This window comes from Brienomyrus brachyistius, chromosome 22, assembly GCF_023856365.1.
Source record: "Brienomyrus brachyistius isolate T26 chromosome 22, BBRACH_0.4, whole genome shotgun sequence".
Taxonomy (NCBI): domain Eukaryota; kingdom Metazoa; phylum Chordata; class Actinopteri; order Osteoglossiformes; family Mormyridae; genus Brienomyrus; species Brienomyrus brachyistius.
Window position 1 is genome coordinate 11,024,669 of NC_064554.1, and position 10,716 is coordinate 11,035,384.

General features: G+C 40.2%; 1 protein-coding gene and 1 long non-coding RNA gene across 6 annotated transcripts; both read left to right on the plus strand.

Annotated features, from left to right (window-relative positions):
- The first annotated feature begins 314 nt into the window (after positions 1-314).
- On the plus strand, positions 315-1,893 carry LOC125718340 (uncharacterized). The gene is made up of 4 exons (XR_007384816.1): positions 315-354; positions 445-554; positions 643-704; positions 1,321-1,893. It is a non-coding gene; the product is annotated as an uncharacterized LOC125718340 (long non-coding RNA).
- Positions 1,894-2,604: 711 nt separating this feature from the next.
- apol (apolipoprotein L) lies at positions 2,605-10,483 on the plus strand. 5 transcript variants are annotated; one of them, XM_048991167.1, is made up of 7 exons: positions 2,618-2,643; positions 2,746-2,843; positions 5,252-5,386; positions 5,546-6,058; positions 7,811-7,846; positions 8,142-8,234; positions 8,415-10,483. In XM_048991167.1, the coding sequence occupies exons 3-7, from the start codon at positions 5,367-5,369 to the stop codon at positions 9,307-9,309; spliced, it is 1,557 nt and encodes a 518-aa protein (XP_048847124.1). In that variant the 5' UTR covers positions 2,618-2,643; positions 2,746-2,843; positions 5,252-5,366; the 3' UTR covers positions 9,310-10,483. The 5 variants fall into 5 exon arrangements, with proteins under 5 accessions (XP_048847122.1, XP_048847126.1, XP_048847124.1 ...); XM_048991165.1 differs by lacking the exon at positions 2,746-2,843 and having other exon boundaries at positions 2,605-2,695; XM_048991168.1 differs by lacking the exons at positions 2,618-2,643; positions 2,746-2,843 and adding an exon at positions 4,318-4,430.
- Positions 10,484-10,716: the final 233 nt, after the last annotated feature.

The following is a 10,716-nucleotide window of genomic DNA, read 5'->3' on the forward strand; positions in this document are numbered from 1 at the left end:
GTTTGGGTGATTGCTTCCGTATTAAGTACCGCATTGATTAAGCGGCGATTGTCCGCCGCTGTGTTGCCCCGCCCCTGCGGGCGTGACACTGATAATGGATATAGCGTTTTTTGACTGTTGATTAGTATAAATGCTACATGCTGTATGTTTGTCTTTATTTTTCTCCTTCTTCTAACCCTACATCATGTTATCTTTATCCATCATTCTTTCTTGGCATGTCAACCCGTACATAAAAAAGTGTGACATGCAGCTCTGCAGGTTAAGACTCTGTGCCCGTGAGCAGAAGGTCATGCTGCGTGATTTCACTGTTGAGCCCTTAACCCCAAGTGCTCCACTGACTCTGCTATTTTATTTGTAAGTCACTCTCAACAAAAGTATCTTCTAAATGGAAATGTAGTGAAATACACTGATCAGCTATAACATTAAATCCTACAAATTATCCAGCTAAGCAAGAAACAGGCCCCAGGGCAGCTCCTTTGGCAGCAAATGTAAACTGTGGCTCCAGTGTGGAGGAGGCTAAGAGTAAGCAAAAGGCAGATAATCACAAAATTGCGGTAAGAATATTCAGTTTTGCATTACCAGTAAATGAGGCACAGGAATATTTACAAAAGTGACATTTTTTTGTCTTGTTGTGTTTTAAAGGAAGCAGTGCATCATCTCCAGAAGTCCAAAGCAAATTGCAGGCAATACAAATTGGAACAAGGGTCAGATAAAAAGAAATAGGCCACATATATTCTGCTGTATAAATGTAGAGTCATGTGAAAAAATTAGGACACCCCATTAAATATTTCGTACTTTTTAAATAAATATTAAATTATCAATATTAAATCTTTCAAATTATATCTATAGATCTGAATCTCATTGTAATGCTGTGGGGTTATATGAAATGGCTGTGCACGTAAGACACCTTTCAAACATCACACAGCTTAAGGAATTCTGCACTGGAGAGCGGGGAAAACCGTCCGCCAGCAATTTCAGGGATTGATAAATGGTTTCGGAAACGTCTCATTGAGGTTATTTCAGCGAAGGGGGGACATACTAGCTATTAGTGCGCAGGATGTCCTAACTTGTTCCTCAGTAGGAACAGGCATCTTAGTTAATTTTTTTTTTTGGAAATTAGTGAGTTTCTGGTTTTTGTATAGGTGATGCAATTACATCACATTTACACATAAATGTAAACAGATAAAATTTGAAAGATTTAATATTGATATTTCCTAATAACGTACTAAATATTTAATGGTACTTCATATTTAATAGTCATTTTTTCACATGACTGTAAATGAATATGTTCGCTGATCTATTTACATTTTGTTTTCACAGACTGTCGCAGCCAGGACCTTCCAGACTTGTGTGCCACAGCACCTAGGACCTAGCATCAATTTATATTGATGGACTCCAACCTCCTACTGACAGGCAGACAGGGAGGGGCTTCAGAGAGTAGTAAAGGCCGCACAGAAAATCATTGGCTGCCCTCTCCCCTCCCTGATGGATATTTACACCTCCTGTTGCCTCCGCGGAGCATAAAACATCATCAAGGACAGCTCCCACCCTGGCTCTGATCTGTTTGACCTGCTTCCCTCAGGGAGGCGCTACAGGTGCATCACAGCAAGGACTAACAGACTCAAGAAGTTTTTTCCCAAAAGCCATAACTCACACAGGCACTGACTACACAGTCTAACCCCCCTACCCCTGGACTTCCTTCTAACCAACTATATCAACTGTGGAATTTCCAGTATCTAAATGCTATTGATAATAACTGTGCAATATCTGTATACTGTACAATATCATCGCTTTGTGTCCAACATCCATTACTCACTGCACATGATCATCACTACTGTGTAATATTTAAATAATGTGTAATAACCTACACAGTTATTTATTCCTTCCATATGTATATAGCGCCGCAGAACTTTTTGCACCTTTTACACTATTTGTTATTGTTTGTTGTGTGTTCTACATACATGTTTGCACTGGAGGAGCTATTTTTAATCTCATTGTACATGTGTACAGTGACAATAAAAAGGCATTAATTCATTCGTTCATATATCAATACTGGAATTTCAGTGGAAGATGCATGGGCACTTGCAGTACAAAACACAGTTCAACAAGAATATAGAAAAAAGAAAATGATTTTTGATCACACATTTTATCATGTTAATTTGAATCTGCAACATTTAACTATGAGTAATGTAATAGGCACTACGCTTTAATAAAACAAATAATTCTTAGGCTGCCATACCATGTTCTTAGTTAAAGACAGCTCAAAAGTTTTAATCATTGATTAATAAGATACAAATATTTGCGATTAAAAGGCGTAGACAGGCTCTGAATGCATTAAACAAGAGAGACCATGTTTTTTCCTCACTTTCTGTTTTATCAGCATCTGGTCGTGTCTTCGGGGCGTGTATTATGTAGGACATGTAATAACACATTCTTGGTAAGTCTAACTTGTGATTCGATTGTGTACTTTTTTACCCTGTTAAGGAGTTTCCTGCAGTGTGCCTAATAAGGCATAGCTGAGTCTGATTGGAGGATTGTATCTAATGGAGGCTGAGTCTCATTGGTGGGGTTGAGACTGGTATGAGTTAAGTTTTCACTTAGTGCTGGAACCTTCATCAAAAACTCTAGGAGTTCAGGTTGAAGGTTGGTTTTTGTACATGACACAGTAGGAGGCTGATCTGCCCTGATTAACATGGTGAGCTGTCTGTTCTTTATCTTTCTCTGTGCTGCCTCTGCTCTCTTCAGCAGGTAGGGACTTAAGTATTTTCTGCTTGGACCACATTCAGCCAGGATCTTGGTTAGAAGCTGGGGTCAGATTTTAGGGGTGATGCAGTCAGTCACAGGTATGTGATTTATAATGGATGGTTCAGTGAATTCTTTTTCTTGTTTGATAGACTGATCAAATGAGTCAAAGTTTGTTTTTTCCCCTTTACTTAAATTTTTGCTTCACAAAGAATTTCACTAATATTATGATGCCTGTAGACAATTGGTAATATCTGAAGTGTACACAGAACACATAACTCGCATTCATTTAACTATAAAATCAGCACAAGCTGTGTTTTCCTTAAGTGGGAAATCCATTTTTTCCATTTGGTGGGTAAAATAATAACCAAAATGATTAAATAACTCAGTGCTCTTTTGGATTTCGATTCGGACTTGGTTGCTTTCCGTAATTTGTGTAAATATTGTATATAATTATATGTAAGGGTTGCGGGAAGTGGCTGCTATTTCTTTTCTGGGTGGGAATCATTTCCCCTGTGTGTTCGGTTAATCAGTCAGGATAGCGATTGTCTTTTGGTTTCGGTTTATTCTTAGCGGGGATTTACTTAATTTGCTCACTTATTTTTGTTAATTATTTTGCTCAGTTCCATTCCTGAACTTCACGCTGGTGTTTTGTATCTCAAAATAATCAGATTGCAGTGGTACCTTGGAACACGAACTTAATTCTTCCCAGAAAGCTGGTCGAGTTGCGTTTTGGTCGAGGTCCAAGTCAAATTTTCCCACATAGAAATAACGTAAATGAATTTAATCCATTCCAGAGCCCCAAGTGATTGCCTATTTAAACCTATCTACCAACCTAACCAATGACAAAAAGCATTAACGATCAACATAAAACTAATACACACTCGAAAAAGTACATATGGCACACTGGAAATGGCGGGTGAAGAGGAGGAGGGATGGAGGGGTTATTGTTTGAAGGGGAGAGGCGTCTCGGTCCGTACAAGTTTTAGCAGCTGTTTTGTTTTGTCGTGTTCCGAGTTTTTGGTCGAGTTGCAGCTAGATTTCTCGAACGACCTGTTCGAGAACGTGTCTCAACCCATATAGATTTTAGCTGGATTGGTCGAGTTCCAATTGATTTCAGCAGAGGTACAAGTCAAAAAAGTATTTGACAGACCCGTTCGACCTCCGAGTTGGTCAAATTAAGAGGCATTCGAGTTCCAAGGTTCTCCTGTAGTCTATCTGTAAAATACAACTCCATCTTTGCTGTCATTGTTTGTCGCGTCCCGATTTCCCCATATCCCTTCACGTTCCCTGTTACATATACATTTGCATATATAACGGGAGTGCTCCATGGGTGCGGCTGAGCAGACTGACGTCAGAGTGAGGGGTGGCTGTGAAGGAGAACGCTCGAGGGAGGGTTCAGCCGTTGGGACGTGGCTACGCGGCGTTAAGTACCGTTCTTGTTGGAATCGCAAGCTCTTTGTTACTATCATACTAATCCGAGCTATTAGAGGGTAAAAGCGGATTTCCCTCCTTTTCCATTAACGTCAACGCAGTGGTTTTTCTTTGTATGCTGAGTCGCCAACGAAAGTTCCGAAAGTACGATTTTTTGTGTCCTGTTTCGGGGTAGCGAATAACGGCGACGTTGGATTGACTACCGGAAAGTTCTGCAGTTCTCGTTGAAGTTGGATAATTTTCATCCGTATCGAGTAAGAGCGCAGATTGCTTTATTGGAAACTGGTTAAATTAGGCTAAAGAAGGGTCTTGGGGACGCTACCCTAACAGCGGTGAGAGGAATGCTTTACCTGCCATCCTGTGACATCCTCCAGCTCCCCTTCCCAAAGAGGCAGATGGGTAATACCGGTTTTGTTGCTATTTTAATGTCAGAGAAGTACTATTTTTTGGTTTGTTAAATGGACTAAAAACGGGCGTTTTGTTGGTATAAAACAAGGACTGGAGACATTAAGAATTGAACAAAATATAAAATATCCCTATACTGTATATACATAACGTGAACTTTTTTTCTGATGTGATTGGCGGGGTTGGTGCCGGTGGGGGCTGACTGTGATTGGCGGGGTTGGTGCTCGTGGGGGCTGACTGTGATTGGCGGGGTTGGTGCTCGTGGGGGCTGACTGTGATTGGCGGAGTTGGTCATGTCACCTTCAGTGCCCTGCCTCCACCTGGCCCTGCAGAACTGTCTGTATGGCATTTCCCCAGCTCTTTCCTCCCCTGGTCAGCAGACATGCACATCTGTACACAGCTAATAAAACCAGTAGACTCTGTATGTTTCCTTTTACTTCTCCCTCTTCCACTCATCATTTCTTCTTCCATGTTTCTTTGCTGTTGACACGCTAACCTACACAGAATAAAGCTTATTTGATACATACTGCTAATTGGCATACATCCCGAAATGACTCACTTTTGTAGCCGCTGCCTGAAAGTGTTAGTTCAAACTGGAAGCGTTTTAATGTACTGTTTCTGTTACTTCTGTAACAAGTATGTTTACAAATATATCTGATTTAAATTGCAGATTACAGAAATGAATCAAGGTCACTTGGCAAAACCCAGCCGCTGAGGATTTAAGTGAGACTAACTCAGGTTCGAGGAGGATCCAAGGCGATTCCAGGCACAGACAAGCACAGACCATGGGCACCCTGCAAGAAATGTGAGTTTATGTTGTTTAAATACAAGAAGAAATAAATACTGTAGAAAAACTTACATTAGTTATTTTGTGGACAATGTAACAACTATCAATAATTCAGTGAACATAATTTATCTTTTTGAGTAGAGAATAATTTTGATTTTTACAACTGATGTCTTACAGGAAGAAGCTGCAGTTGTCCGTAGACAATTACATTTCAGACACCCTGAGTTACATTTCAACAGTCCAGGGCTTCCTTGACAAGGAATCTGAGTGGTTCCGTAAAAGGAAGGAAGAGATGAATAAGATGAAGGACATCGGAAAGAAAGCAAAAAATATGACAATAAAGTTGAGTATCAGAATGAAGAAGCTGGAGAAGCAGCTGAGTGCTGTGGTGAAGGACGTGATCAGTGGGCTGAAGGAGCAGCAGCCATTCCTGGAAGCCCTGGAGATGCTGGCGGTCACGTCGCCATTCGTCTTTGATGAAAGAGTGTGCTGGTTCCCCACAGGAAACACAGTGACTGATGTAATTTCATTCATCTATGCTGCCAAGATGTCACGTGGCTTCCTGGTTTACTTCAAGGAGGATACTGAAAACAATTTCCAGCCCATTCTTCTTAATGTGGAAATTTTGGTTTCTGAGCTACAAGCAATGATAGGTTATTCCCAGGACATCTGTGAGATAATGAAGAAAAGGTCATTACATTTTTTAAGTGATTAAACAATGTATGAGTTCATTGCATTCCACAGAAAGGGAAAACATGTTTTTAGGACAAATCCGCTGCCTCGGGTGCTTTCTTGTTAAGACAATATTTGATGGATCTTTTTCAAACTTTGCAGACATAGGGCTGGCAAAATGAAAGTGATCAAACACAGAAGCAGCGCCACATAGTCGTAGCAAAAAAAAAAGACATTCTATCCTGTTACTTTTTGAGTTAACACATTATTTGATAGATGTTTTTCATACTCTGCAGACATGTTGTGAGGGTGAAGCTCTGAACCTGGTCAAATTCTGAAACAAATCATGTCAAAATTGAAGGAGCATCACATAGTGATACAAAGAGGAGGCCAGTTCAGATACTAGAGCTTGTCAGCATGATAACTCAAAAAATATTTGACAGATTTTTTCTCTCCAAACATTGCAGTCACATTTTATGCATGAAAACTTGAGCCTATTCAAGTGTTGAGAAAAAATGAAGAAATATAGTTCTTTGCAGGCTGGATTAGTGGGCTTGTCGAAAAGAATGGAGTGTTATGAAGATGGAATGAGTGATACCACAGATAATTTCTTCTGTGCTTTCTTGAAGTATGGCAGCAAGCATAAACAAGCATAGGAAATGTCTTAAGCTATATGAATAATTATAGTTGTCTGGTGAATGTATGCAGTGGGTTCTAACAGTGAAGCACAGGTTCCATCGATACATTCAATATATTCAGCATATTCAAGGAATGTATTTCACACTTGTACTGATGGACATATTTATGTCAAATCAACTGTGACGCATGCAGATTAATACTCCTGATACTGTATGTCACAAGGCTTCTTTTGGCAAAACACCTTCAACGCAATTTTATGTACATTTCCTTTAAACAAATAATCAAATCCATGTGGTCTCCTGACCTTCTGACCCTCTGAGGTCAAAACACCTATGATGCATTTATTGGAGGTACGCTTTTCTCTTTTTTGGTGGGTGTGTCAGAGGTGTTACCCAATCAACAGCGACGTTTATATATAACCCCGGCGAATAAAAAGGGCAATGCCCACGATGGATCCCAGCCATGGTTGCGATGCTTATATGATACAAAGGGTGTTAAGTGCATCACTATGTCCATCAAAGTGAACATTTTGCAACATTTTGTCAGGGCTGAACTTAGCCCAGCTGTTTAAACTCACATGAGCTCAACTGGGGGAGGGGCGTGCTGGTGGCAAGTGATCTAGAACGTTAGCAAACTAAAATAACATACATCGTACGTTGTGCCGATGGAGGAGAGCTCTGTACCATCAGTTACATTAGTTAATTCCTGTTATGTCACAGAAAATGTTGGTCACAGTGCAGATGAGAAACAGAATATAAGTATTTAGACATATCAAAAATATGAATAATATAAATGACCTTTTAAGACATGGACATTAAGGCAGACACAAAGGAATACAAGTAACCATTGTGCAAATTGGCATGTAAGTGCAGTGTGCCATAAATTAATAGGTGTAGCGTCAGAGTCACATGTTACACGTAGAACTCAGAGCATTTGGGTAAAAAATATATTTATTCACATTTACAGTGGATCCATCCAGTAATTCCAGAAATTTTAGAGGTTATGGGGTGTGGGAGGAGTATGGATTAGATGGGTAGAGGTGGTAACAGGACTGTCCAGGGAATACATTGTTATTGCTCCAACTGCCCCCTGTGTACTTACCTAACCATACTTAAATATGTCTATCTACAGATGCAAAGATATGGTATTCCAAAGATGGAATTCTGGGTAAGTGTTATTGGTATGAAAATGGTCTGAACGTGGTTAAACAAAATAAATATTAAAATTTTGGTGAGGAGATTTTTTTGTAATAGAATATTTACAGGAATTTTCCAGAAAAATATTTTTGGAAAGGTATCTAGAAGTTAACCAACTGTGTGTATTCGTGCTCTGAGCTGCCCACACCAATTTCCCCAGAGATCATGAACTTCATGCAAGAAACATTTTACTACAGAAGAACTTTGATGAGACTTTAACATAAGATGCTGCATTACACTTTTATTTCTGTCCCATTTTCACATAGGATACAACATACCTGCCCTCAGTTGTACATTCACCTGAGCCCTGACACTGTCAACATGATGAGTAACCATGTCAATAATTTGAGCAAAATCTGGTAAATATATACTAATCTTTGTAGCTAAATTATTTTTGCATTTATTTTCGTTCATTTTTGCATGTATAACACACAATTGGTTTCAGCAAATGACTTTTCCTTTCTAACTGTTTGGAAGCCAAAGTTCTTTAGAATCATAACGGCCTGTTTACTTATTTAAAAAGGATTTTCCCCCCTCAGGGCTAATGAGGACTTCAGACTGGCTTTCATGTTCGGAAATGAAGAAAACTGTCTTAAGTTCATTGACCTCCTCAACCAACAAAAACCCAAGATCCTGGGATCCCTGGCAGAGATGGAAGCGTGTGCAGTACAGCTCGACAAAATGAAGAAGGGGGCGGATATCTCCAGTGTTGCTGGCAGCACTGTGGGGGTGGGTGCTGGGGTGGTGTCCATAGTTGGGCTGGCCTTGGCCCCAGTGACACTGGGGGCATCCACCATACTCACTGTGATTGGGGGGGTTCTTGGAGCTGTTAGTGGTGTAAGCAGTGTAACTACAGGCATCACTCAATTTGGAATTAATTCTCGTGAGAAAAATAAATTTAAAGAAATCTGTAATGGCTTTTTGGAGGATTTGAAACCTGTGTTGGAATGTTTAGCCGAAGTGATGATTATTAAAGATCTATCAGTGGAGACTGATGCAGAGAAAACAGCTAGCAAATGGGAAGATCATGCGAAAAAGGTTAGAATAATTGCTACCGGTGTTAGCAGTCTTTATAAGGTCATTGACATTGCTGTGGATTGTTCCAAAGCAGCGAAATCGACAGATGCAGCATTCGATCTTGCTGACATTGGTACCAAAGTAGCCCGCAAAGCCATCTCCTCACCTTTAAGGGGCTTTTTCCTTGTCAGTGGTGCAGCATTCATTGGACTGGACCTAGTTTCCATTACAATGAATAGCATCAGCCTGGCTAATGGGAGCAAAAGTGATATTTCCAAAGCCATCCGAGGGCATATGGATTTTTGGAAGATCCGTTTGGATGCATGGGAGCAGATCGTTGACTCCCTGCTTAGAGGCAAACAGGATTTCCAGGAGAGTAAGACCATTCTGGGGAAGCCATTTTATCCAGAACTGTAGAGAAAGTGCAGTCAACTGGAGGTTTGTAACTGCTGTCGCATAAACTGCTCTATTTGAAAATGGTTTATATCCAAGCAGTCGGTTATAAGTCTAGTCATACTTATATCTGTCTACATTTATTTGTTTAGGGTTCGGAAAGTTTAGAGGTTTGAAAGAATGCATCTATGTAGCCTCATTGTTCTGTTATTCAATGAAATTACTGAGTATTGGCATATGACTAGAAGCAGCTGGACGTGTTTGTGGTGAGAATTTGGAGAACAACCAAGCTAGTAATTATCCTAATTAACAACTCAACTTCCTCTGCTTTCTGAACAATCTCTTGATAAGCTTTCACTCAGCAGAAGTTAGTTCCCACTGCTTCCAGTGCCACACAGTGAAGTTCTGCTTTTCTTTGCTATGTTAATTCAGTAGCAGACAATTGTAAATGTAACATACACTCTGTGGCCAGTCGATTAGGTTAACCAGCTTGTTAGTGCAAACAGCCTGAACCTCAAAACATCAAATTGTGTGGCTGCAACTGAATACATACAGCACACAGACATGGCCAATAGGTTCAACTACTGTTTAAGAATGGCCAAGATGCCTGATCTAACTGCTTTCGATCGCGATGTTACTGTGGGTGATAAAAGCGGAGATTCCAGCATCGCAGAAACAGAAGCTCTCCTGAGATTTTTGCGCAGTACATTGTCGTGATTTTAGTGGGAAATGGTTTTTAAAAACATCCAGTCAGTGGAAATTTCTGTGGTTGATAACATCATATTAGCGTGGTTAGAGGTCACCGGCCAGGCTCACAGAATCAAAGCTCACAGAAATCCCCAAGTGCAAATGTCACATCAGTGCAACTGTAGCTTGTTTGAATGCTTAAATTTCTCAGGTATTGCTTTGCAGAGATATACCTATAATGCTTTTAGTTTGTGCATATTAAAACTTTTGACTGGTTTTCTTTGGGAAAAAAACTGAATTAGATTTAAGCAGCATATAATGTCTGACGAGTTTCTATTTCTTATGATTATCATTTATACTTTTTGATATGATATATAGTGTGATATCTGCATGTTTTCTGACTACATTCTGGGGTAAAACGTCTATATTTTTAAACTTCACATCTGCAAATGTCATGTTGTGTTATAGCGAAGGTGTTAATAAAAAGCAATAAATTGAATAGAAAAAGCTATTATGCCTGTTCCTGTTGATTTAAGCCTGAAATACCCCCTGATGATGTCATACAGGACGTTCCCTGTGCTTCCAGGCACCGGCTTCAGGCAGCACAACCCACAGCCTGCCTGCCTGCGCGGGTTTTGATAGCAGGCTGGCTGAAGCGTGTAGTATCAGGTCAGGTTGGGGAGTGTGCACGGCTTTAGCACGCCTCCATACCCACAAGGCAAGAAAAAGCCTTCCTTTTCTGCC

Coding starts and splice junctions, on each gene's coding strand:
- apol (XM_048991165.1), top strand. CDS start 5,367: ATGGGCACCCTGCAAGAAAT. Junction 6,059..7,810: donor TGTGAGATAATGAAGAAAAG/GTCATTACATTT, acceptor GTCTATCTACAG/ATGCAAAGATATGGTATTCC. Junction 8,235..8,414: donor AATAATTTGAGCAAAATCTG/GTAAATATATAC, acceptor TTCCCCCCTCAG/GGCTAATGAGGACTTCAGAC.